A 27391-nucleotide genomic window follows, 5' to 3' on the forward strand; every position below is an offset into this window, starting at 1 on the left:
CTCGTGTACTACAATATTCAGCTCCGGCTCAGTGAGTATTGTCGAATAGTCCCCGAGACGAAGTCGAGGGGATTATTCGACGATATTCACCTCGCCTTCGGCGAATAACTGTTAAATATAAATCCTGTATACGAGGGAATCCCTGACCCTGTACACCCCAAATGATCATACTTAAATAGATTAAATGTTTGAAAAGAAAATTTACCCTGAGCGGGATTTGAACCCACGCCCCCCTGTCACTAGTCAAGTGTGATGACTACTACACTATCAGGACAATCATGCTGGCAACACTGAAATCGAAGATGTGATTTACGTGATTGGAGACGTGGTCTCCCGGGAAACTTAATTTTCAAGGTGACAATATTTATATAGAAAGTTTAAAAATTTCGAGGATGGACGACTTCTAACATCAAAAATATAAAAAATTTTAATAAAAGACGTTTCGATCAGAGACCTTCTTCAGTCATTTACAACTTTTGAAATAAAAAAGAGCATTAAATAGGATCGAAAGTGTTAATGATTACGTAATTACAGATAACGACTAATGAACTGGTGCTAATAAAAAGATAAAAAATCTAATTACAAAGAAAGCAATAGACAAAATACAAGAAACAAACCCTAAAAACTAAGAGATAAAAATACTAAATATGTTAAAATGAGTGACGTAACCAATTGCAGAGAAGCAATGCGGCAAGCATTAAAAAAGGGGAGGCCCACTTTTAACTACAACTGTAAGTCGTAACAAAATCCCAAAACAAGGCCTTTGGAGCCCGAAAGGGCAAATTAGCAACATTAATGCTCTTTTTTTTATTTTAAATGTTGTAAATAACTGAAGAAGGTCTCTGACCGAAGCGTTTTTTATTAAAATTTTTTATATTTTTGACGTTAGAAGTTGTCCATCCTCGAAATTTTTAAACTTTCTACGTCCGTGTTTGCTGTGAGGTTTGGACTGCGAATCTGTATTGATCCTCCTGGCGCGGTGCACCTTTGTTGGCCTGAGAGTTCCACTAACGACCTGCGATATATATATATATCTGGAGGAGATACTTTAGCTTAGCCTGCAGTGCCGGCGTATTTTGGGCGCACGAGTGCACATTTTCGTATTAGGCCGCCATCTTAGATTTGGTAACTGTGGAGGATTGGGGCGAGGAAATATTTGCCGAGGGAGTAGGTGTTAAGTGGAAAAATGGGCAACGGGGGAGAGGGAGGGGAAGGAAAAAATACGCCTGCTCGCAAAGCCTGTGATTTTGCAAAACGCCCCCTAATTAGCAGCGCTTGACCGCCTTTCCGGAAATGTGCAAGCAGCCAATTAACATCGATTTTTGCTTTTACCGGATGGAAGGCAAAAATTTACTTCCGACAAAAACATTAACACACGTGTATTTGTCAACTTCGTGCGAAACAGAATCGATCGAGTATGTTAGTGAAGTTATGTCGGAAAGACATCCTAACGACAGCTGTAGGATTTGCAAAAGCTCTTTTAAAGTGAAATTTGGAAATATTCCCGGAAAACAAGTGTAAGGAGGATGTAATGCTGATTAAGCTTAACGTGGATGATTTGCCGCAAACAGGACGTCTGGTAAAAGTTGTGTATATGATTCCGTCAGGAACTGTGACTACGAGAGTTTCACGCGACGAACCAACGAAAAACTTGGATATATATATAGAATTTTGTAAATATAGAATTATGTAAAAGATTCAATTTTTTTATTTCAGTTCAGGGAAAACATTCTGTTTAGCTGGTCAATATTATTGTTTCACATTTTTAAACATTATTTTAATCAATTTGTAAACAGAAACATAACAGCTTGGTCCTTACACAGAGAAATCAACATCAGTTGCCGAACATATTTTCTCCCAGGAGAAAACCGATTTTACAAAGTAGTTTATTAATGTGCTCTGAATTCAATGAAGGTGCAGTAAAATATTATTTACATTACCTTGTTTGCAAAAAGACCGCAGTTCTCCGACCTTTCCAAATGACTCACGAAAAGCTACGGATTTTTTTCCTTTCTTTGTTGACCGATTAAAGATTAAATGAGTATCACTTGGTAATGATTAAGAGACATACATGAAAATTAATCCAAAAAATGTGATACATTTTTCTTGAAATGAAACGTAAGGAAAAAAAATTAAACCTTTGTCCGGTCCAAGTTTCCACAGTGTGGGAGTCGTCCACAGTTATTGCAGCAAGGTTTTGGTGCAATGGTGAAGTGCTCTTTTTCTGGGAAGAGAGAAAAGGCTTCGCTAGTATTTCTTCTGCGGACGCAAATATCAGTTGGTATTTGCCGTTTTCAACATCTTGTAAACTAGCACCAGCAAGGGATGTCGCCGTCAAACCCATTAAAGATGCTTCCGCCAGCTGATCTTGGACGATGCTTTTGAGCGGACAGACAACAATCACACACGCAGCTTTCAACGATAATATTTGCTTCACGCGGATCAACAACTGGAAGATGAGGCTTTTACCAGAGCCCGTCGGAAGAACTGCTGGTAAATCCCTTCCATGAACAAGAGAAGAAATGGCTTCCTTTTGTTCCGGGCGTAATATAAGCGACATACCCAGCTCAGAGAGAAATAAAAGCGCTTCTGCGAGAGCAACATCAAAGCTTAGCGTATCCGCCATTTTCTCTCCAAATCACTCCCGCTCCCAATCGCGGAACGACCGGAAGAAAACTACTTTAGATGACAGGCATCAATCCAGTTTCAACCTACAGCACCAATCAGAGGCCCCGTCCATCTGGTGTACGGGTTTTGCAAAATCACAGGCTTTGCGGGCAGGCGTATTATTTCTTCACCCTCCCTCTCCCTCGTTGCCCATTTTTCCACTTAATACCTACTCCCTCGGCAAATATTTCCTCGCCCCAATCCTCCATAGTTACCAAATCTAAGATGGCGGCCCAATACGAAAATGTGCACTCGTGCGCCAACAATACACCGGTATTGCAGGCTAACTTTAGCTGGCTGTATAGTGCTCAATACGTAAAGTATATCCTGTATTGTGAAATTTTCCAGGAAGGAATCGTTATAGTTGACAGCCCTGGCATCGGCGAATCTACCATTATGGATGACATAGTGAAAGCATACCTTCCGGAGGCTTTCCTATTTATCTACGTTATTAATGCTTTAAACGCCGGTGGAATACAGCGAGACAGGGTAAGATACATACTATCATGAACGTAATTTAGCTCTAACAAGCCAAAAATGAGGTGATAGTGAGGCTCAATTAGTTGGGTGCGTGAACCCGTTGGGCATTGTTAGAGGATCTCAATGGGGTTAATCCCCCCCCCCCATTAAGACCCTCTTGTTAAAACTGCTACAGGAAAATTGTCTACGATTTGAAGTATCTGTTTGTTTGAGGGCGCATGAAAACCATCCAAATTTCGAATCGACCCAGAGAGAGGAGACGAAAATTTTAGGGTTCAGCAAGGTATGTTGACTGGATTAATATTTCTGATGAGCGATGTAAAGATTGACGAGAACGAGAGACAGACAGACAGACAGAGACATACAGAGAGACAGAGACAGAGACAGAGACAGAGATAAAGACAGACAGACAGAGACAGAGACAGAGACAAACTGACAGACAGAGACAGAGACAGAGACAGAGACATACAGAGAGACAGAGACAGAGACAGAGACAGAGACAGAGAAAGAGACAGAGACAGAGAAAGAGAAAGAGACAGAGACAGAGACAGAGACAGAGACAGAGACAAACTGACAGACAGAGACAGAGACAGAGACATACAGAGAGACAGAGACAGAGATAAAGACAGACAGACAGAGACAGAGACAGAGACAAACTGACAGACAGAGACAGAGACAGAGACAGAGACATACAGAGAGACAGAGACAGAGACAGAGACAGAGAAAGAGACAGAGACAGAGAAAGAGAAAGAGACAGAGACAGAGACAGAGACAGAGACAAACTGACAGACAGAGACAGAGACAGAGACATACAGAGAGACAGAGACAGAGACAGAGATAAAGACAGACAGACAGAGACAGAGACAGAGACAGAGACAAACTGACAGACAGAGACAGAGACAGAGAAAGAGACAGAGACAGAGACATACAGAGAGACAGAGACAGAGACAGAGAAAGAGACAGAGACAGAGAAAGAGAAAGAGACAGAGACAGAGACAGAGACAGAGACAAACTGACAGACAGAGACAGAGACATATAGAGAGACAGAGACAGAGACAGAGACAGAGATAAAGACAGACAGACAGAGACAGAGACAGAGACAAACTGACAGACAGAGACAGAGACAGAGACAGAGAAAGAGACAGAGACAGAGACAGAGACAAACTGACAGACAGAGACAGAGACAGAGACAGAGAAAGAGACAGAGACAGAGACATACAGAGAGACAGAGACAGAGAAAAAGACAGAGACAGAGAAAGAGACAGAGACAGAGAAAGAGAAAGAGACAGAAAGAGAAAGAGACAGAGACAGAAACAGAGACAAACTAACAGACAGAGACAGAGACAGAGACAGAGACAGAGAAAGGGACAGAGACAGAGACAGAGACAGAGACAGAGACAAACTGACAGACAGAGACAGAGACAGAGGGGTGGTTACGTCAGATATAAAATTAAATGTGTGCACAAGATCGTAACTACATTGAATAGACCACACGATAACTGATAAGTAGAGGATATCAATTGATAATAGATCCATTATTATTATATTTTTTAATGAATTTCCAGTCTTCTATTAACAAATCTCTACTGAAGCTCCTTGATTAACAGACCCACGCTAACAAGAACTAGAAAGGTTTTTATTCTTCATTGGAGAGACACTTCCATTTTCCTTTTTTTCAGCTCGAAAAGCTAATCGAACACGCTAGACAAGTGTCTCTTGACCAAAAAAGAGAAACCCCGTCGACTTGTGCTCTGTTCGTTTGTAACAAGTGGGACCAAGTACCAGCAGAAGAAGCTGATGGGATCAAGGACCACATAGTCAGAAAAATTAAACGCTGCTGGCCTTATGTAGATCCTGAATCTCAGATCATTTGCATGTCTTCAACCAGTGCCATTAAAGCCCAAACACGTGGAATCATTACAAAAGAGTTTACTGCACTGATGAATGGAATTAAGTCCATGGTTTTAAAAAGTGTCGAGGCAAGACTGTGTATCCAGTGGAAGTAAGTGTTCATGAAGTCTGTAGACACATAGACACAATTAAAACCGCAAGAATCGCCTTCACCTCTTGACGCGTCTTAAATGCGGTATAACTGATTGATAAGTAAAATAGACTAATAACTGGTCACCGAAATGAAGTTGGCTATGTGAGGGTGGATATTTACCAAGTCGAAAAAATGAGACAATACAGCGTATATACATTACAATATTTTCGGGAGTGTAAAAGCCATGAATAGCTCGGAGGTGAATAGCCAAGGATATTCGGAGTTAAAGAACCCAATCAGAGTGCTTCTTCACGCTATCCATTGTTTCAGTCTTTATCAAAGTGAGGTAATCTATTTTCCATTTTTAAGGTGGCTCTACTACCTTCTTTCACGTGTGGTGTTTCACACGAAAGCGTTCATTAGTAATTCGTCCAAAGATCGTCAGGAAGTTATTGACAGAATGATTTTGATAAATGAACGCCTCCATGGTATTGAGAAGAAGGAGAACTCAGTTAGAAAGGAGCTACAAGAGCACCTCAAAAACAAAACAGAAAGGGCTGTCATCTCTCTGTCCAAGTACCTTACGTCTTCAGATGTTGTGCAGCGCTTCACTTGGTGGACGTCGTACGATACTCCACCAGCGATGGCGAGTTGGGAGGTGACCAAATTCTACATCTACGAAGCACTGTCGAAGCGACTTCAAGACTTCATTGCAGCATGGGAGGAACGTGAACATGTCTTTTCTGGCGCTCGTAGCTCTCTAATCCAGCACTTTCAACAGCGATACAGGTATGTCGTGGGTCAACTTGAAAACCTGGAGAGCTTCGTCATAGCAGATGATGTACCTGTTCTATCAAATGACTCCTCGCCTTCAGAGAAATTTTCCGTGGCCAGCAAAGTAGTAATCGGGGTCACAAGTCCTATTTGGGTTCCAGTTGGCGTTGTTGCTTTTTTATTAAGCGTTCCAGTTGTCGGGGTTGTGGCTATGAAAGAAAAGTTAGGAAATTGGAATAAGACAAGAAAGTACGAAAAAGACAAGTGTGGCTTCATGGCAAAAGCCTCTCTAGAATACCTGCTTGAAGCGGCTAAAGAACCGAATCTGAGCTCTTTAGTGGTGGAGCAGCTTACTGAGGCTCAAGTGTGCCTCGAGCAGGTTGTAGCTCGCATTCCCGAGCTTATCAAGGCTGACAGAATGTTGTGCCGAAAATTGACGGATGATAACAGCTCACAGAAAAAATTAGATTTCTACAGACCTTTGCATAATAGGAGTGTACATTTAAGGGACAAACTTGCCGTTTTCGGCATTCAAGAAGTATCCATCGTGGACATCAGTTGCGACGATCTAGAACTGACAGACGATCAAATTTCACTTCCCGGTAGTGACGCATTTACCACGATCTATCGAGGGGCGTTTAAGCAGCGAGGAAAAGATGAACCCGTACAAGTGGCTGTGAAAGTGTGGAATGACGAACTGGAAAATTTTGATACAAGTGACTTTCTTTCTAAAAGAGAGACACTAAGGTTGGTTTTCTTATATTTTAGGATTGCATGATTTCGTATGGGATTGTTTTCCTTCTGGGTTTTTGTTTGTTTACTTATTTTTGCAGTAAATTGTGTGAACCCAGGGGTAACATGTAAAAGTGTAGTGCGATCGTCCGGGTGAGTGTAGTCCCGAGAAGGACTGTTGTCGGTGATGGTCACCACCACCGACAACAGTCCTTCTCTGGACTGCATTCACCCGGACGATCGCACTACACTTTCACTTACTTGGTTTTATTGTCTTTCTCACTTTTTTGTTTTGCTTATTTGTTTTACTAAAACTCTCGTGACCCAAGTGTTCCCTTCGTTGATAGTTGACACTTACAAAAAAAATAAAAAAAACAACGAAAAAAGGGAACAAAATGAAAACATTTGGCAACAAAATGAAATCATGGCACGGCAATAATCACAGAGAGTGCTATTGTTTCAAAGACACTAGGCTAAAGATGATTCATGCATCTAAATTTTCTAGGAAGCTTAATCATCCATTCATCGTTAAGTTCTATGGTGCTGCACTGATTAGGGAAGAAGATCGGTTGAGAGTAACACTCGTAATGGAACTCTGCAAGGAAAACTTGATGGGACGTATTTTCCAGAATCAGGACAATATACCTAGTCTGTCCTTAACACCTGGAGCCGAGAGAAGTGTAATTCGATGGGCGAGAGACATCGCCAATGCTCTCGAATTCATACACAGTCAGGGCATTGTTCACAGAGATTTCAAGTTGGAAAACATCATGGTAAGAAGGAAAATGGACACACTTTCAGCATTTAATTGTGGGAATTTTTGTATGAACTTGTCTCGGAATTTGCATGTTCTTAGCTACCACACCTTTGAATTACCTTAATTTGCTAAAACACTTGGGAAAAATTTCATGTTTAAATTTTTTTAGGGACGGAACAATCCTTACTTTCAAAATCAATACTGAGTTTTAGATCTGGGTACGCCATAAAATCCACCTTTTGACAAACCAAATTTATCCTATATCAGAGTCGCATATGATTAAAAACAGCCCCCATAAATTCACGATGCTAGCTCTGCGCTTACCCTAATCACCCATGGCCTGCTTTGAGTGCACCGCAGGCTTAGCAGTAAAGAGGAAAGAATGGAGTTTTTCAATAGGCGTTGAAGAGTCTTCTACTTCCGTATTTTTACATCCATATGCATTCTACCACAGCTGTCATATGAAGATGATGTCAGGGTCGCTAACATCAGCGTCTCTAAAGAAGCCAAGATGATCACAGTAACAACGACGGAAACTTTTCACATTGCGCCTGAGGTGATCAGAGCAGGCTTATACGATTGCAAGGCCGATATCTACAGCTTTGGCATAATGCTCTGGGAGATGTGGTATGGCAAGAGAGCCCTTACAAATGTAGAGGGAGACGTGAGAGCGGTAAATGGTCGGAATGCTGAACAGAACAGACCAACGCAAGTTCAAGACAGGAAGAAACCCCCGTGTGGATGGCAAGATTTAATGCAGGCTTGCTGGGATGAAGAAGCAGACAAACGACCAGATGCCATAGGCTGTCATCGGAGGTTGACCATGCTCTACAAGGACACACTTCCTCCCATTTAAATTGTAATAAATAGAAGGGGATCTCTGTGTTAGTGTTAAGTTTAAGAGGCGCTGCCTGTAAGGATCGAGCAAAGTTGGGAATTGGGCCAAAAATCACAACTTTCGAACCTTTGTCAGAATAAAGCCTTTGACCTGCCTTATTGAATGGCACAATACGTTTTCTTTAATACTCAAAATTGTTATTTTGGGACGTATTCTCTTTGAGCGGACATTAATGGCTGTGAAAACCAAAAAAAGCAACATTTGAAAAATCGGTTTAAAATTTCCAAAACTCTATGTAGCCGGTGAAACCTAATACAGATCTTAACACGAATCTAAAGATATCAAAAAGATATATTCCATTGGTACCAGTAATGTTTTTTCCTAGGAAATGTATGTTAAAAGATGGCTCCTTTTTCCTTACACTTGTTCAATCAGGGACTGCGCCATAGTTCCCGGAAAATTTATCTAGAACTAGATGAACTTCGGAAAATTTGTTTATACTGCTTGAAAGTACTCATATTGGTGCAGTTTTAGTTAGAAAAAATTCCGCGCGTAGTCATTTTGTGTTGTCAGTAGAACGACTCAATAATGCCGAAAATTCGAGATTTCACCAGACGCCATTTCGGGTGTCACGGAGAGGAGGACCGGTTACGAGTTTTATAATATACAGTAACATTAAAGACGCTATAAAATAACAAAATCGGCAAAGTTTAATATTTTCAGGGGTCATATCTGACTTATGACTGGTTTTGGTCATTTTAAAAGCAATGAGCCATGTAAGGATGATGTTGCAGTCATGAAAGAGTCTTTTTTAAACTTTTCAGCAACTTTCTCTCAGTAGAACTCTCCCTTTGCTTACAAATGCCTTTTCATTTAAAATTTGTAGGTAAATACCCCACAACTGTTTCTCAAATTACATGTCCTCAGGTGATATACAATTTTTGTTCTGGAGGAGGGTTAGAAATAACTGGTGACTTGATCTTGATCCATGAGAAAAGCATAACAAATTTGGTTCCAAAGTAGGAGCTTTGGGTCATGTATTATAGCCTAGAACCAACCCCCTCCCACCCACCGTGAGGCGAGGGAGTCACATTTGATAGATAAGGCCATGACTCTCGAAGTAATGGCCTAAAACCGCCGTGATGAGTTATTGTAGCCTATATCCTTATTAGTTTTCCTTTTCTTTTTCATGTTGTATGTCATTTCCGCCTCCCCCTTTTTAACATTTTTTTGCGACATCCTCTATCTATATGATATTGTAATTGCCATCATAAATTCAGTAACATCAGTGAACATGAAGAAGGCTTTTATGGCCAGCCGAAATATTGTTGTATAAAAAACAGTACACGTTGTCAATCAGTTTTACAGTAGTCTTTGGACATATGGTTTTTTGCTTTTTTAGTAATATTTTAGCTGATTAGATATCTTTTCTAGAGATCCAACGTCAACAATCAACGAGATCTTTGTCCATGGTTTTTGCAGTAATTATAGTTACCATAATTACTGCTTAAAGAAGCACCTCTTCAAAAATTCAACAATAGCAACAGAATAGACAGTCTTCTTTCGAGCTTTAACTTTGATGGAAGAGTGACTAACTATGGAACGCATCTGAGTGATCTCGAGGCTTTCGATTTCTGACTCTGTCATCAAGCACAGGTTTTTGTCAGAGAAAAGCAAGGGATGAGTTATTTCCTGCCGTAATACTACCATCACATCCGAGTGGACGGCCGCCTGCTGCCTCACAAATTCTTCAGCCTCATCATCGGAGTCGGTGGCATCTCTTCTCTTACATGCCATCCTAGAGAAGAATGCGGTGATTTGTAGTGGTCGTAGGAATTCCCTTACCCCGTGAAGATTCGCTTCCCGCTCTGATCTCTCAAACATCTCATCTCCTCCGAGACGTCATTTGGGTTTGCTCTGATCCCCGTGGTCTCACCATGTTAAAACTTTTCCTCCAAGTACCTCCTTTGCCTGGAATTAAACCGATGGCGTGGCATTGCGGACTCCCGACAAGCCCATCCCTCTGGCAGACAAGTAGAACCACTGTCTGTTTTTGTATCCGGCATCGTCACTTCAGGATGGCTCCCTCCAGCCTCAAGACGCTCTGCGTAACTGATCTTCGCTCAGTCAATAAGTGAGACACTCTCGACCCGATGAAATTGGTGTTTACCGTACATGAGGTGCTGCTCCAGCCGTTCGTATGTCATGTTGGACTTGGTGCATCCGTCATCTGGGTATGGAAACAGGATAGTATCAGCTAGGCTGGCATTTGCTTGATGGGTCATTTCGGTGGTACAGCCCTCCTTGAGTAGACTATCTATATGGATGTCGCCGGCTTTGGATGTCTGGATTTCACTGACACAAACTCTCCTTTCCCTGGCCTTTCAGCTATCCATTAAAACTGGTTATCGTGTGGTATTCCTGAGAGAAAAGTCCAAAATAAGCTAGTTTTTCTTAATAAGGGTGTAATTTATGATACAGTGGCATGGGGTTATAGCTTTATTGTTAAATATTACCATGCATCCCCTTCGAGAACAAATGGATGACGTGTGCGTGCTGCGAAACCAATATATTATAGCGGACAGAGATCCATTTTACCGCGAACGCGAGTAATTTTCCTTCACCACCACCTCTTGGTTGAACATACCGGAAAATGACGTCCAGGATCGGAAATTAGTAGGATTATCTTGCTATAGGCCGGGTTTACTTATTATTGACTACCTACAGTCTTCAAGGTCTCGCAGCTCTCACAACGTTAACGTAGATTATGTTGGTGATCACAGTGGTGGCGATAGCTCTCCTTTCAAGCATCACTGAGTGCAAATACTCTGCAGTAGTCATGAATAGTACCAGCCACGGAGCAGTGGATCTGTGAACAAGACAATCATGCTGTTGCACCTTCACACAACGAAAACGCAATCACTTTTGATATACTGTTTATATCTTTCTAAAGTTATCCTTGACTTCTGCAATTACAGCCTCATTAGCCCCATTTTTCACCAGGGTGTCAAGGAGCGATAGTAGATCATGAAATCAGCACCTACCTTGTGCCACGTAGCTGTCTAGCCCCCGTAAACTCTTTCGAACTGACGCCACGCATGCCTCAGACAAAACTCTAAACAGCGTACGGCTCGAGGGCGGAGTGTAATTCACCTCACTACAATATTGATTATATTGGTTGATCAGACGAGATGACAACACTGTCCATATTATATCGGCAATGTCGATCTTTGTGCTGCTGCTTAATGTCAGGGTTTTTCGACCACATGGGAGGTCCTAGACGATTGTAGAAGACGTGATAAAGTCCAGAAAGTGATCTATCTTGGTAGAGTCCACTTTTCTCTTGTCTGATTGGCCTCCGATTGTACAGTAAGTCCTGTGCCTACCTCAAGCGTGTATCGTCTTGCCACCGTGAACTCATATCTTGTTAGTCGAGGTATATGTGCTACCATTCCTGCATAGGTCACTTTACTGGTCGCCAGACTTAATAGTTGGCGCCTTGTCTCGGAAGTATCTGCTTGTTTGTAAAACTCCACTACAGCTAATAGAAGATCACTGCCATTATGCACAGACCCAAGGAGGTGGATTACTTCGTTCTTTCCTCTCACTGCCTCCCACAATTCTGGAGCGGATTGCGACGCCACGGTTTTTAATGCCTCCGAGATTATTGTACTAGCTTTGCGGATGTAGCATACATGTGTTCTCGAGTTGTTGTCAGTCCATGGACGCCTCATAATAGATCCGAGAGGCCCAATACTGCACTCATCCACAAACCATTGCAATTCGGCTACCTTACCTTCGACAGTGTTATCTGGAGGTTTAAGGTACTGTGCACACGTGGCTTAGCTGATACTGTCATCAGGTGTTGATGTTGTGGACTACGTCTCCTCACAGGACGACGAAGGCTGGAATAGACTACTGTCAGGGCTAAAGGCCAAACGCTGTAGATCTCTTGATATCTTTTCTATCCCCTCTTCTCGAATAAATTCCGGGAAGCTTACCTAACTGGTTCTAGAAACGCTGTCAATGGCCTACATTGAAATGCAAACATAATGTAAACTACTACACAATTGCTTGCAGACAATGGCACAAGAACCTCTTCTGTCTTCATTCGGCATTCTTTACAAAGTTTGGATGCAGTTTTGTGGGCCCTTTTTTAGAAGTAAGCTATTACCTCTTATTTCTTTCCTAACTCTCTTGAAGCCGTGTGTGATATTTTTTACAAATGATTTTTACTATTGTTTATATTGTTATCATTATTAGTACCATTATCATAATTACAATCATTATAACTACTCTTTCACAAAATTGGCCAGGGCGATGCGCTTTCTCGCTTTTTTCTGTCCTGTCCCTTGATTTCCCCAAGCCTAACTTAAAGACTGGGTACGAGTCTGCCCCATTACTAGCGTATCGCCACAAGATGCCCAACACAATAGTTGCCTGTGGTTTTATAGGTGTTGTGGAGAGGACAAAAAAACGAAAAAAGAAGAGTCAGTCGGCTTAACATCCATAAGGAATTCACTATAGTCGTTACAGTCACTACTTTTCCTCTCCTTTTGTGAATTCTTTTGATGTGTTGCAATGCTCGTGTTCAGCTTTTCACGACACCGCCCACAGATTGCTTAAAGAAAGATAACATTCGAAAAGGCCTTAATTAGTGAATACGGTAGTTTGTGCAACACTTTTAATAAAGACTGAATATAATGCAGTTGAATAACTTAGCCGACGGGTATAAGTGCATGATCCAGTCCTGTTTACGATTTCCTCTAACGGCTTGCTACTGATAGTGCGATCACCCGTGTGATTTATTGAGCGGTGAGATGCGAACCCCTCTGGGACCTGCCAAATCTTTTTACGTCCTCTCCATTTTATACCAAAGGTATATCGATGCTCTGGACACACCATGCAGTCTAGTTCAACGGTTCCCGAATAAACTCCTAATATAAAGTTACGTCGACTATGACCATAATTCAATTACAGATGTAAGGGATATGAAAATGTCCTCACCTGCTTTTCGTAAAATCAACTCTTTATCAGACAACACGTCCTTTCCACGTATTTTCAACATTACTAAGTGTCCCGTAATTCCGCGCTGACAATCACTTGATGCTCGTAAATTACAGTACCCTTCACAGTAACTGGACCGCACTCTACACAATATAACTTTCTAATCCCTTTTTTATTTAAGTTTTTCCACCTTTACGAACAAAGATATCTGAAATTCACTTCTTTTAAGTGATTGTGAGTGTGGGAATGTTTATAAGCGCCTCAAACTTTCGAGCACGTCTGGCGATCTTGGCAGGTGGACAGGAGAGTTTTTCACAGTCAATGAATATGATGGCCTAAATTTTAAACTGTCCTCTAGGAAAACAAGAGTTTCGAAAGAACATGATATTATGAATAAGTATCCAGTAAAGTGTGTCCCGGGAAAGTTACGAACAAATAGAGTCTACATTGTTTGATGCATGTATAACTAGTTAAGCGAACAAATCCTTTATTGAATTAAAGCGCTAAACTTTGCGGGTACTTTCCTACGCATGCACATCACCAGAAATCGGGAACATTTCGAGCCCGTTTCGAAACGTCAGAGGTATATCGTATTATTGACAATTCCGAATAAGGCAGCGGTGGAAGTAAAGTGAACACGTAACTTTCTATTTTTGCAAAACGCCGCCAGAGAAAGGCCTTGTATCTTATTATCCCAAAAAGCCAAAGGAGACGTCAAAACAAGGAAAATGGCGATCAAATTGTGCAGTTACAGGACTTATATCTTTCGTGTTCTTCCTTCTTAAAATTGGGGTATTTAAAAATGGCGTACTGGGCTTTTTAAGCCCTGTAAAAATACGAAGAGTCTCCCACCTCAAGGAAAATTTGTGGGCCAACATATTCGACCGTTTACAAGCAATTTAGTTGAGTAAACCTCTGCAGAATGCATATCGAACAACGCAGTTGCGAGTCTTCAAAAGGTTGTTCCAACTACAAAAGAATTGTAACACCTAGTCGAAGCAGATTTTAAGAGTTTGTGCGGGAAAATGGAGTCAGAATTACGAGTTTACTCTTATACCTTGGGAAAAGGTAGGCTTGAATTTGAGTATTTCTTTTTCGTAGCTATGGACGCTTTAACCGATGCAGGCTGCACTTTGAACTACGCAAAGAAAGAATATCCCATTCTTAGACAGCCATTTTGAAAAAACAGTCTTTTCATTCTGAAAAAACATTTTCTTATACTGTTTCAGCGCCAATTTGCTTGTGACACGAGCACCGCGCGCCTCCGCCCTATTTTCCCAAATTTCTAACAGTGAAGTGGGGCATGAAAGTTTTTATTGGATTAACCCTTTACATACTAAATGAACACATATGTCCAGATAATACCGTTACTACTTTTGATTCTTGTTTCTTGTTGAAATTAGGACACAACATTATGTAAGTGTGTAAATTGTGCCGGCTAGTTGATGTGACACCTATTGCAACCTAAAACGCCCACAATGATTCCTGATTTTTATTGCAGTGAACCGTTCGTATGGCAACAAATTCCAAAGTCCAGCATTTTTCTCCAACAGCAACACCAAAAACATGTCGATCTTTTTAGGTAAAAACTTGCTAAAAGCATAAAAAAAAAAAATCAAATCACACCTCAGGTACAGAACTTGGAGTTTCGCAAGAAAATTCCTTCTCACTTTATCTGCCAGCCCTTGGTTCTCCATTTGATGAAAGCCAGTGTCGCGAACGCAACCGTTGCCTTGTTCATGCCCGAAAAGAAATCTGGGTAATTCCACCATAACTTGAAAAGGCAACTCATATCATTTCCATTTCGAAGAATTATTAGAAGCGTCGGGCCATCCAGTCCTACAAGCAAAATATCGCATCGATTGAAGTTTTTACCGGTCAAAACTTGGCCACATAGCCTTGGTAGGTCCTTGAAGCCATCCACAGATGGGCCCGAGAGACAACTTCACTTGTGAACTCGCCAAGCTAGCAGTAATGCATCGTTGGCGGTCCAGTCTACATGAAACCATCTCTCACCTCTGTTTTCCTTCAGAGGCTTGCCTCTGCCCACATTCCAGCTTGATGATGTCGTCGTGAGGGCTTCAGTCGAGGGAAAATGGCTCGAAAAACACCTATAAACGGCCAGAAAAGAGAGAAACCAAATCGATTTGAACGCATCCAAACACGAACTGTTGATCTAGGTCATGTGACCCCAAGGTCTGAGCCCATGATGTCTCAAAACCGCAAATATTGTAACGGATGCTCCATATAAGGACCAACAAAGTGAAGTTAAGTTTGTATCGCCAAATTACCACTGAAAAAATATGGTCTTTTACGTATTCAAAAGGTTAAAGAAACGTTGCTCGTGTGTATGAGAAGATGCGAAGGTTTAACTGCACCAGCGTAGCAAGGAACGCAGCGAATAAATCTATCAGACTTGACGCACTAGCAGAACATTAAAAACAATGTACACACACTGTTGGTTACTGAGGTGGATCCAGGAGCGGTTCGGGCGGTTCGGTCGAACCCCTTAAATTGTCCTTCAAAATGCTGGAGATCATGTTTCCGAAGACCTAAGTTTCAAAATCGCCTAGAGGAGCATGCCCTCAGACAATTCTCCGAACTCCCCTTGATTAAATCCTGGATTCGCCTCAGGGTTATGAAATAAAACACATTCAAAAACAAATAAACAAAGCAGTTTTTGTCAAATTGCATAGTTAATTGCCCGCTTTTGTATTATCGTCACACCAACCCAAGCGACAGAAGTTCAGAGAGCGTCTCAAAAAAGTCAAATTTTGGGCACTTTTGAGGTGCTCTCCTGGAAACACACAGAGACTGCCCGCGGAACTTTTCGTATCAAAAACTTCACCAGCATAAAATGTTTCAAAAGGTATAAAAACTGAACTCTCTCAGCATAGATAGATAGATACTTTATTATAAACACCTTGCAGCCATAGGCTGAATCACGGAATATTTACAATATTGGCCTATTGAGTATTGAGAAAAAGAGAGTCGTCTTTCAACATGATTTTGTTGGTAAAAACATCATTGATCTAAACAATATATGTATATAGATAAAATTGATAGATCACTTTTAACAATTGAATAAGTTTCATTGGCTACAAAGGTTTCGGAAAATTGTTACGGATTTTAAAAATTTTGAAATTTTTCCACTTTTTCAGCACAAAATCCTCCCTAAAAGTAAACACGTCCCGAAAGAAAAATATTTAGTTTAAGGCAAAACAAATTATTCCGATGAATCAGGCATATGATAGACTTTATTCTGAAAAAGTTTCAAAATTTGTGATTTTTGGGCCAAACCAACTTTGCTCGATCCTTACAGGCAACGCCTCCTACAATGTTAGTTTCCAGTCAGTATGATTATTTCTGTGGTTATATCAAATTTTTTATTTTCGTATAGTCTACTTTCACCCTTAGCCAAATCATGCTGAGAGGATCGAAGTTGAGGGGCGATAGTGTGGAAGCAGTAGTAGTATACAATATTTAAAAGCGACTCCTAAAGACATTCTCAAAGCGCTTGCGGGACAACCAAAGAGTATAGTAGGGCTTTATGAAAACAGCAATAGCAGTAATATAATCTAAAGAGCTATATTGACAATAAGAATATGAAAAATATACATATTTCAAGGAGAACTTTGAAGTCTCTCTAATATTATAGTGGACAAAAAAACTTTCCTCTCTGCCTATAATAATACGCACCTTTAGTGTTGTTAGCTTCTTGAAAGGGGCTTATGGAGTTGTAAATGAAGATGCAGTGAGTAGCTTTAGGCATTCAAGCACACGTCGAAGTGGAATTTTTCCCCAAAAGGTTTCAGTGTCTTGGCTGACATCAAGATACACTACAAGTAAAAAATATAGACGAAACCCTATTTCCCATTAAAATCAATTTAAAAAATCTTAAGATTTGTTTGCCTATATTAGAGAGTAGCAAACTATTTTACTTGGGATCTACGCGTGTTAACCCTTTGAATGCCAAGGACGTATATATACGTCCTAAAATAGGACCCTCAGATACCGAGGACGTATATATACGTCCTCTGACAAGCATTTTGTTTCTTTTCTCGGTCGTTCAAGGTTTTTATCCGTGGTTGTTTCAAAGGACCTGGGAACAATTTGAGAATCCGCTGACCACAGAATTTTGCACTGTGGCACAACAGTTGTTTATTTTCGCGGCAAATCCTTGCCAAATCCAACATGGCGGCCAGCACACGTCGAATGACAGCTGAGGAAGTTTTGGTAGAAGTTTTCGCTGATAGAGACTCTGATATGAGGAAACGAAAGGCGATATGAGGCGAAAGGTGATATGAGGCGACGAAAGTGATGGAGATGTTTCAGAGTACAATGAAAGTATTTCGAGCTCGGAGGATGAAGATGAAAGCGGGGAAGAAGTCGAAGAGATCGACGAACTCGAAAGCGAGAATGAAAATAACGAAGATAGTGAAAGTGAGGAGGACAATGTCGCAGCTAAAAAGAGTTATACAATGCCAAAGGGCTCAAATTGTTGAGTAAAATTATTTTATGAAAAATCCAATATGGCCGCTGGTTGCGAGGCATGCACCTGGGTTGGCATTCAAAGGGTTAAGGAAGACCTCGTTGACATAAAGATTTGGTCACTTGCAAATGCAAAATAGTGTGCTTGTGGTTGAAAAGATAGGTACTTCTTATAAGTGATCATACTACAGTCCGAAATACGTGCATAAGCATTCCAAATTTTGAATTGGAAAGAAGATCTCCTAGTCAAAAAAAGGTTCTCAATAGATATCTCAGTTAAACGATAATACGAAACGCGGTTTTGCCAAGTAATGGTTAGAATTTATTATAACCCTTTAATTCCTAAGATTTGATTGTTAATTCTACCCTTTAGCTGCTAAACATTTCCTTACAAGTTCAAGGTATAAGAATTTGGTGTGGGATCAAGATAACGACCCCTACCTGAAAAGTCTGATTATCTCATGACATGTTTATTGGATAACGTATGAATATCATTGGGAGAAGCTACGTTAGTTCACTTAAGGGAGTTATGTGGCCAATGACCGGCTCAACATGTTTTCATTTGCCTACGCTAAGAACTTGAAACTCAAGAAGCTAGAGTTTCCCACGGCTATTGCCTTGGGGAACTCTTACGCTTCTTTTGTGGTCTCCATACTCCCCACGTGCTCCATAACTCGATGGTGCACGCTAAAACATGAACCAATTGTTAATTAAACGGGAAAACTAGCGAAGGTGAAGCTATTCTATTTGCTACAATAGTCATAAGGGATTGCTGCTGCTCCACAAAAGTCTACACTTAAAAAGTAAACACATTGAATGTGGTTGCCTAGCAATCAGAGTTTCCTAAGATGGTGCTGCAGCTTCCTCGTATAGCTGAGTTATCATCTTGTGACACTTTGCTGCATCCGGTCGATTATCAGGTTCTTTATCCCAGCAATGCTGCATCAGATAGTGCAAACCAGTTGGAGGCCTCTTCGAGCCTTCGATATGCGCAGGTCTTGCGCCGTCAAGCACCTTGTCATAAAACTCCTTCACATTTCCTCCCACCTCAAGAAGGGCTCTCTTACCGTACCACATCTCCCAGAGCATTATGCCGAAGCTGTACACGTCTGCTTTGTAATCGTACAAACAGGACTTGATCACCTCCGGAGCGAGATACGTAGGAGTTCCTGCCATGGTACCCATGATAGCTTTGGCTTCTTTGGAAACACCGACATCGGCTACTTTGGCTACATCTTCTAGCGACAGCTGTGGGAAGATAAGTTAATATCCATGTAAACTGATACAGCTTATACACCGAAGTCCAAAGATTTCCCTCTTAAAAGAACGCAAGGCAAAGCTTAAAAGAAAACAAGGCACCTGCATGCCTTAACGTGTGATGCGTTGTCGTTATCTACAATCAACCTTGGTTTTACTTGGAAAATAACCAATTTTATGCTGACTCTTTAAAGTACAGGAATTAAATCGAAAAATAAATAAGAAAAAGAAAAAGTCAAAAACAAGGAATATGATGTGCGGCTAGCCAGTAGTTCCAATTCTAAACTTACCAATATATTTTCCAGCTTGAGATCTCTGTGAACAATACCTTGTCCGTGAATGTATTCCAGAGCACCGGCAATGTCTTTTGCCCATCCGATCACATCTCTAGTAGCTGTAACAGATGATGATGGCTCACTAGGGATAATGCTTTTTTGCCGGAAAATGTGCCTCATCAAGTTTTGCTTACAGAGCTCCATCACCAGTATTGCTTTCAGCTGATCCCCTTCCTTATGTAGTGCTGCACCATAGAACCTCACGATAGTGGGATAATTTAGTTTCCTACACAAGGAAATACGTATGTGTAAAATAACCTACATGCATTTTTCGATACTAGGAGGAAGATTTTGATTCTCAGTCAGAGCTTCTTTTGCTGGGAATTATTTTGCTAATTCTCATGATGTTAATATTTCATCCAGCGACGATGATGAAAAGAGCAATTAGATGCTTGTCACCCATAAGATCTTAAGGGTTTTTAAGCTAATGACCTGTTGGTAAAATGAATGGTGATAAGTTTAAATGTAGAAGTCATTGTTAATTACTATTTCGATGTGCCTTAAAATATATCTAGGTTCCCCGTGTTCTGAAATCGTCAGGAAAATATAATTTTACATAAGTCCTCTTATTACATTCTCCATTTTCTATTTGATGCCTCGCAACTAACCACCACGAGCTCCTTGAGCAGAAAAAAATGCCACGATTCGGAAAGTATCCCATCAGCGGTGAGCAAGAATATATTTAGCGCATTCATTTTTCAAGCAAAAAAATCTAAAATTTCAAGATCCAGTGCACTGATAAAACCAACCTGAGTATCTCTGTTTCAGAAAGGAAGCCACTAGCTGTAGTATCGTTAAGCTCCTCGTTCCACACTTTCACAGCCACATTTACGAGTTTATCCTCTCCTCGTATCTTCAATATTCCTCGATAAACAGCAGCGAACGCTCCACTTCCAAGAAGAGCACCGTCTTGCCACTCCAAATCGTTGCAACTGATGTCCATGGTGCGAACCTCTCTGATGCCAAACAGGGCCATCTCATCCCTTAATTGTACACTCTTCTCGTGTAAAGGTTTGTAGGACTCCTCTATCTCTTTCTTAGAACGGCTTTCTTCGCTCAGTTGTTGACACAACATTTTATCCCCCTCTATGAGCTGAGGTATCCGATCTAAGACCTGGTTAAGACAAACCTGAGCTTCCTTAAGCTGTTCCACCACTAATGACCTTAGATTTTGTTCTTCAGCTGCTTCCTTGAGATATTCTTGGGAAGCTTTTACCATGAAGCTGCACTTGTCTTTTTCGTATTTTCGCGTGCTATTCCAGTCTTCCAACTTCTCTTTAACGGCCAAGGCGCCGACTAGCGGGACACTGACTACCAGGACAACTAGACCGACTGGAACCCAAATTGGGCTTGTGACCCCAATGAGGACTTTTTCTGCGACGCTAAAGTCATCTGATGCGAGAGGGCCACTTCCTGAGTTGGCAGCATCTCCAGCTAAGAGAGAACCCTCCAGCGTTTGAAGCTTACTCTCGACGTAGCGGAACCTCTTTTTAAAGTCTTCAATCAAAGAGGAACGAGCATCGGAAAAGACATGATTCTTTTCTTCCCATTCCTCGATCCTCTCTTGAAGTCGCCTCATCAGCGCCTTTTGGATGTAGTTCTTGGTCACCTCCCAGCTTTCTTCTGTCTTCGGAACATCGTCTAATGTCCAAGAAGAAAACTTCTCCATAAATTCTGGAGACGCAAGATATCTGGACAGTGCATTCAGAGCAAGGTCTGTCTTGTCTTCGAGGTACGCCTTCAGCTCCTCGTTTACGGTACCTTGCTGACTTTCAATACTTTGAAGGCGGTCTGTGATCAACTTCATTTTCTCAGCCAATTTTTCATGATCTTCGAAAGAATTACGCATGAATGCTTTCGTGTGGTAGGCCATACGTGCAAGGAGGTAGTGAAGCCACCTAAGAATAAAGCTATACTTGTAATTGTCTGCCATTTTATTTCTCATGCGTATCACGATATCTATTTAATATGCATGCATATCTTTCAGGGAGGTTTTATAATTTTAATATCAAATTAGAAACCACCGTCCTCTTTCAAATATCATCGCATTGTTCATGTTGACTATTTTTCTTCAGATAGTTCTAATCTTTGTGGCTGACATTGACTGTAAGCTTACATTGCCAGTTCCATTTTAAGCATGTCTAGGAAGGATACCTATTGGTAAGTACCTAATAAATTCACAAAAATTCTAGTAGAACTTGTTCCCTACTGCTATTCAAAACTTCTGTTATTCTGATATGCAGCCACCGATTAATTATCCCGACTCCCTACATTTCTTTTGCACATTATATACTCGTGCTGGTAATCACATGATTTTGCATATTGTTGGAATTGAACGAGCCCGAGTATTATTTTAGAAACCAACAAAATTCTACAAGCTCGTAGGGTGGGTGCAATTTTTAGCCTTTGTGAGACATCTCTCGATGCTTACTTTTCCAAATTTCTACAAAAAAATTATGTGATTACTTATTAGCAACATAAATGACTTGTCATGTACATTGTTAGAAGATATTGTTATCAGAAGGAAATCAAGTTCTTAAACAACTATTTAGTCGTTGCGGATGTCAAGCAAGTTACCTCCATTGAATTTGAAGTCTTGCTTCAATACTTTTCAACACCATGGACTTGATACCATTCATGAGTTCACCAAACTCTTTCGTGACTACTCCAAGCTCCTGGGCTCTACAAGCTTCTTTTGCTGACATGTAAACAATTTGAGATTCTGGATCTAAATTAGGCCAGCACTGTGTGAGTTTACTCACGATGAAGTTCTTCACTTCATCAGTTTCTTCTGACGGCACCTGGTCCCACTTGTTGCAAACGAACAGAGCACAATTTGAGGAAGATTCCCTTTGTTTGTCAAGGGACACCTGTCTAGCGTGTTCAATGAGTTTTTCTACCTGGAGGCCAAAACACAGGAAAAGCTATAATTTCTGGAATATTATGCGTCACATAATCGCTGCGCAGTAGGTAATCATGTTCGTTAAGTTCAATGTTCGGTTAGGGCAACAAATTAATGGCCTTACCCTGTCTTTTTGTATTCCACCGGCGTTTTCACTGTTGATGACGTAAATAAAAGCGAAAGCCTCTGGGAGATATGCTTTTACCATGTCATCCATGATGGCAGATTCACCGACTCCTGGGCTGTCAACTATAACAATATTTTCCTAAAAGATACGGGATACACCAAATTTACTGAGCAGGTGACTCTCTGATGAAATGAACTCAATGTCTTCCAATATTTGCTCAGTGATTAATTTGGCATTGCCAACATCAAAAAGTCCTGTGTAGTCCTCTGTAAGCTACAACTCCAGTGTGGTTGTTATTGACTGTTGAAGGGCTGATCTATTCCGTGGTAATGTACGTACTTTAACCAGGTCTGGAGGATTACTTTGGGTAGATTGTTGTTTGTTGTCACAAAAGCAGCAGCAATTAGATTGTTCCTTGCAAGAGAAACCAAAATAGCCCAACAGAAATTTTCTCAGGCAAGAATCATCAGTGCAGCAATATTCTTTCATAGATTGATCCATGTACTTAACGTTTGCACCAATGTCAGAGTTATTGTAATACAGAGTTGTTTCTGATGCTTCACCTATTCGACCTGCTCTTCCCATTTCTTGCATATAAGCTTCGATACTGCGTGGTGGAGTTATGTGGATGACGTTCTTTACATATGGTGCATCTACTCCCATTCCTAATGCCGCAGTTGCAAATAAAACCCTCACCCTTGAATCCTCCTTTTTTATTTCGCTAATCAATTCTTTCTTCATTCTATCTGTTTGTGGTGAGTGAAATTGTGCAAACAATCTGCTTGTAGATTCTGTTGTGTTACCAACAAACTGATTCTCAGCTAGCACTCGTTCAAACAGGGCATATGCATAACCACAGTACTTTAACTTTAGATAAATGATGGTCATGGGATAATTTTCACTTTGCATAGCAAGTTCTTCAGCAAATGGCTCAAGAATAGCAGAATAGCTGTCTTTTCCAAAATTGTTATTTAGTCTCATTCTTTGTTTAGGTATATATTTTGTCGGTTGGGATTTACACAGACCATTTTTGCACTAGTCATAGACAAACTAAATTTAAGTTTCTTCACAAGGTGTGGTGGTGCTGTAGCTGTAAGGGCCAAGGTAGGCACTATGGGGAAGAAAGCTTTGAGTGCTGCTAGTTCCTTAAAATCTCCTCTAAAATCTTCACCCCTATAAAAAGATTAATCACCATTAGAGTTATCCATGGGGTAAGAGTGTTTGTATACTAAATTAAATGGTTTAACTTGCATGAAAGGGGTCACCCTACCAATAGTAACTCAGCCTTGGGGCCAAATATCATTCGTTTTTGCACTGAGTTTATTGACACCACAAACAAAAATGATCTACCAAAAAACAATTCATATTTTGAAACCTGCGTGTCCAGGAAAAATCATGAAATATAGCGATCAGTTATGCATTTTTTAAGTATACAAAAGTGGTGCTAAACGATTTTATAGCTAGATAAGAACTGGGACTTTGTCTAATTTTAAATTATTTATAGGTTTAGCATGAGGGCAAGAGTACCATCTAACCCCATACATTAATTATGCATTCAGACTAGTAGACTTTGTTTTTAAAGTTTTGTCGTGAAAGACAAGGAAGTGGAATGCATAATTAATGTATGGGGTTATATGGTACTCTTTCCAGCAAAAGTTATTCTATTGTTTAGATTTTTTGGTTGATCAAATATTATAGAAGTTATCAACCATAAATTATAGCTTACTATACTTACCATAGTTCAACACAGTGAGCCTCATCAATTACACAAGCAGCTACATTATCTTGAAAAACTTTACTACACATCAATTTTCTGCCTTCGGCTCTGAGTAGGGCCTCAGGGTGAGCGAATATAATCGAACAACGTCCTTCAAAAACCTCGGGTGAAACAGAAAACTTCGACCCTTCGTCCATGGCAAAATTCTCAAACAGCTTCTCTTGCTCTTTACGTTTCCCCACATTCATCCGAAGCACTCCAGCTTTGATTCCTCTTCCTTTTAATACCTTGAGTTGATCCTTGATTATCGAGTTCAAAGGACTAACAACAATTACAATGTTTTTGTCTTCCTTGACGGGAAGAAAATCGGGCAAAAGATGGAACATCAAAGACTTCCCAAATCCAGTTGGTAAGACAGCTACAACATCATGACCATTCAATAAATACTCCAAGCATTTAACTTGTTGAGGTTTTAAATTCATAGGAGGGAAACTATTCTTATTAAAAGCTATTTGAAGATTTCCAAACACATGCGAAACACCTTGTTGCGCCGCCATGGTTACAGTAATGATAATTTATTACACCCAGAATTTCAGTGTGCTGTGACGTCACTCGTCAGCCTATGCCAGGACCTTTTCCCGCCCCCCAAAATATTCAAAAAGGGAAAAGCCCTAAAGGGAAAAGCCCTGGGAACGAGGTTGAGCTTAACAGCGAACTATGGTCTGTTATTTGGACACTCAAAACGTCCGTAACATCAATTTAAACCGGTAAAGGGGGCTCAAAAACAAACACTTGATACCATAGAATCAGACACTCAGGCATAGTGCAGAGAACATTCACAAGCTTGCTGGCATAAAGATCAATTTTCAGATTTAGATCGATCTCTATTACTTTAAATGATTACTGAGCTTGGCTTATTTCTTATAACTACCTTCAACAGATTGTGTGGCCAAAACAGCTCAATCTTTTTGTACTTTGAACCCCCCTCTCTGTTCTCCTTCAGGTGGACAAAAGATGAAATCTGTTGAAGATAACTCTGCTCGGAGGCTTCAGATGGCTTGTTTAGTAGGACAGTCTCCGGGGTATTTCCAGATTCTTTGTTTTTGTAGTGCGCCACCAACTTTGGTGTATCTCCATATCTAAGTTCAATGATGGTGGATGTGGTACTGAGAACGGAGTACGGAAGAAGTTGCTCTCCAAGGATCAGATTCAACAGGGTGCTTTTTCCTGAACTTGTTTCGCCTGGTAATTGTAAACAAGTATAAATAAAGGGGCAACTCAAAACAACAACGATAGGAATGAGTCGTTTCCACTGAAGCTCTTTTATAATTTACTTTCAAGGCTTGATCATTATTTTTGAATTAACACAAGTTATTGGCCTAATAAATAGCTCAGGTAATACAATTATAACCAACCTGCAACTAGTACAATGTACTCTTTCTTCAGTAGAACTTGTTTGTGGGAAAAGATTTTCTCCCAGATGTTACTGATATTTTTCTCCAAAAGGGCAAGAACATTTTCATGCTTCGTATCTAAACAAGCACTAGCACGTTCGTAGAATTGCAGCAAGGTTGCTCGTTTTTTTTCGTCTTCTTTCTTTGCCTCTGTCAACACTGAAAAGGCCTGATAAACGACACATGGTAAATTAAAATCTTTGCATCAAAATTTTCCTGCATAAATTAAAGATTCTTTCTCGGCCTAATTGTTTAGTATTGCCGTTTTACAAAATTACTAAAGACTTGGAATAAAAGCTAAAACGTTACAACCAGTCTAATTTAGGGAAATGATTCATAAGACTGGTTTAAGCTCGCAAACTTCCGCAATGCAACCCTCGATAGGATAGTATTTCCATCAAGTAATTCTCTAAATACTTATGTAAAAATGCATGTAGTTTGATGTATCAAAGTTTGCAAAACAACCAGGTGGACAATTAGACATGGTTTGATGCTACTCTGCTTTAGAGATTATTAAATCTAAAAAGGAATGTAACCGAGAATTTACAATTCATAGACCCAACTATCCTTAACTCTTACAACCATGAATTAACCTTTAGACAAGAATAGAATAAAACCGTGACTGCATGTATGATTATGTCAACAAAAGCAAGGTTGATGCATAGCAAAAGCAGCTGTTGCCAAGATCCTTCCGAACGATTTATCCTCAGCGAAGGACTCCAACTCTTTGTAGATAATTACGAATAGCAGAATTAATTTGTGGCTTCCTTTTCCCGTAGAAAAGCATTTGTTTACTCCGGGCGTTAAGTTTGTTGACATTTACTTTAGAGAAATTATATATGCAAGCTTTTCTAAGAAAATGTGGAAATGTAAACCTAATAAAACAGCCGATGTTTCCTAAACTACCGAACTTTAATTTATCCACAGAGCACAGAATTGGTCCAGAATAGGCAGAATTGAAGCAAAGTTAACAAAATTTATCAATCCTCGACGTTGTAAGAGCCGCATCTCTGTACTCGAGCCTTTGCTCAGGCTCGATCGTTGCTTAACCAAGCTTCCCAAATTAAGAACATCAGTATGCATAATTACCTCTCACTGCGGAAGCACAACTTTGCAATTTCTTATTTAAAATCATTTTGCTAACACTTAGTTGTAATTGTTGAATATGAAAGTATCAAAGAGTAACTATCGACTCTATGGTAAGCTCTACGCGTACGTGTTGTTAAGTTTGAACTTGGAGAAACATTTGGTGGGAGAATGCTACTATTTCCGTCCATGAGAAAAAGGTTTCCTCTAGTACTACTCATTGCTGAGATGCCATTGCTGAATAGATGGCAATAATCCTAAGCCATGGCGATATTGGCAATGAGAAAGCTCTTAAACAATTCGTGACTGAATTTCTCGATATGATCTGCATCTACCATTTATTAGCAGTCGCATCTGGATAGGCCATTGTACTGAAAACGTCCTTTAGAAATGGAATTTGCTAGTAGCTAATATTTTAACAAGAAATTGTAAAATTCTCACCTCCTTTGCTGTCCAACTCGACTTTTTCTCTAACCGAAGTGTCTCTTTCACTCTTTGTTTCATTTCGTCCAACGTTTTCAGCCCTTTGGACGGGATTTTTAACGACGCCATTGTGGTTGCCATCTCCCATCTGATGTCGTCGATCTTGTCAATGTCTGGTAATGCACTCATGTTGCACACCGATAAATTAAATACTTATGCTCAAAACTTTGTCAATGTCAGGTTTAAAACCTTTGAAAACTCCGAAAAAGGAAAAATATAAGTCTCGAAAGTTTCGCATCCACAGTCCACTACACACCAAGTATCTGATTACGGTAGTGCACCGTCACACATCCCTGCAAC

The 27391-nt window shown here is 40.4% G+C and overlaps 3 protein-coding genes and 1 pseudogene across 4 annotated transcripts; 1 reads left to right on the forward strand and 3 right to left on the reverse strand.

Annotated features, from left to right (window-relative positions):
- Positions 1-1704: 1704 nt before the first annotated feature.
- Positions 1705-2843, reverse strand: LOC148727276 (ATP-dependent DNA helicase Q1-like). Its single transcript, XM_088727199.1, has one exon. It carries the CDS (start codon positions 2624-2626, stop codon positions 2045-2047), a length of 582 nt encoding a protein of 193 aa, XP_088583325.1. The 5' UTR covers positions 2627-2843; the 3' UTR covers positions 1705-2044.
- Positions 2844-2918: 75 nt separating this feature from the next.
- On the forward strand, positions 2919-9064 carry LOC111336357 (uncharacterized). Its single transcript, XM_088727190.1, has 5 exons — positions 2919-3156; positions 4827-5149; positions 5501-6652; positions 7143-7410; positions 7849-9064. The coding sequence occupies exons 1-5, from the start codon at positions 3064-3066 to the stop codon at positions 8248-8250; spliced, it is 2238 nt and encodes a 745-aa protein (XP_088583316.1). The 5' UTR covers positions 2919-3063; the 3' UTR covers positions 8251-9064.
- A 5472-nt stretch (positions 9065-14536) lies between these two features.
- LOC111336056 (uncharacterized) lies at positions 14537-27381 on the reverse strand. Its single transcript, XM_088727202.1, has 9 exons — positions 27050-27381; positions 25484-25691; positions 25000-25310; positions 22349-22489; positions 21900-22222; positions 20072-21220; positions 19278-19548; positions 16939-18978; positions 14537-15350 (listed from the first exon to the last, which is right to left on the reverse strand). The coding sequence occupies exons 1-8, from the start codon at positions 27218-27220 to the stop codon at positions 18574-18576; spliced, it is 2979 nt and encodes a 992-aa protein (XP_088583328.1). The 5' UTR covers positions 27221-27381; the 3' UTR covers positions 14537-15350; positions 16939-18573.
- Positions 22438-24959, reverse strand: LOC148727277 (uncharacterized; annotated as a pseudogene). The gene is made up of 2 exons (XR_015989431.1): positions 24087-24959; positions 22438-23524 (listed from the first exon to the last, which is right to left on the reverse strand). The product of XR_015989431.1 is annotated as an uncharacterized LOC148727277 (transcript).
- Positions 27382-27391: the final 10 nt, after the last annotated feature.

This window comes from Stylophora pistillata, chromosome 7 (genome assembly GCF_964205215.1).
Source record: "Stylophora pistillata chromosome 7, jaStyPist1.2, whole genome shotgun sequence".
Lineage (NCBI taxonomy): Eukaryota > Metazoa > Cnidaria > Anthozoa > Scleractinia > Pocilloporidae > Stylophora > Stylophora pistillata.

Bases quoted from the DNA above. Each gene is read 5' to 3' on its own strand.
- LOC111336056 (XM_088727202.1), bottom strand. From the start codon at position 27,220: ATGAGTGCATTACCAGACATTGACAAGATCGACGACATCAGATGGGAG. The intron at 22,223-22,348 runs GTAAGGCCATTA...TTTGGCCTCCAG, and splicing joins GTGGAATACAAAAAGACAGG to GTAGAAAAACTCATTGAACA. The intron at 18,979-19,277 runs GTAAGTTTAGAA...ATCTTCCCACAG, and splicing joins TCAAGCTGGAAAATATATTG to CTGTCGCTAGAAGATGTAGC.
- LOC148727276 (XM_088727199.1), bottom strand. From the start codon at position 2,626: ATGGCGGATACGCTAAGCTTTGATGTTGCTCTCGCAGAAGCGCTTTTA.
- LOC111336357 (XM_088727190.1), top strand. From the start codon at position 3,064: ATGGATGACATAGTGAAAGCATACCTTCCGGAGGCTTTCCTATTTATC. The intron at 3,157-4,826 runs GTAAGATACATA...CCTTTTTTTCAG, and splicing joins GTGGAATACAGCGAGACAGG to CTCGAAAAGCTAATCGAACA. The intron at 7,411-7,848 runs GTAAGAAGGAAA...ATTCTACCACAG, and splicing joins TCAAGTTGGAAAACATCATG to CTGTCATATGAAGATGATGT.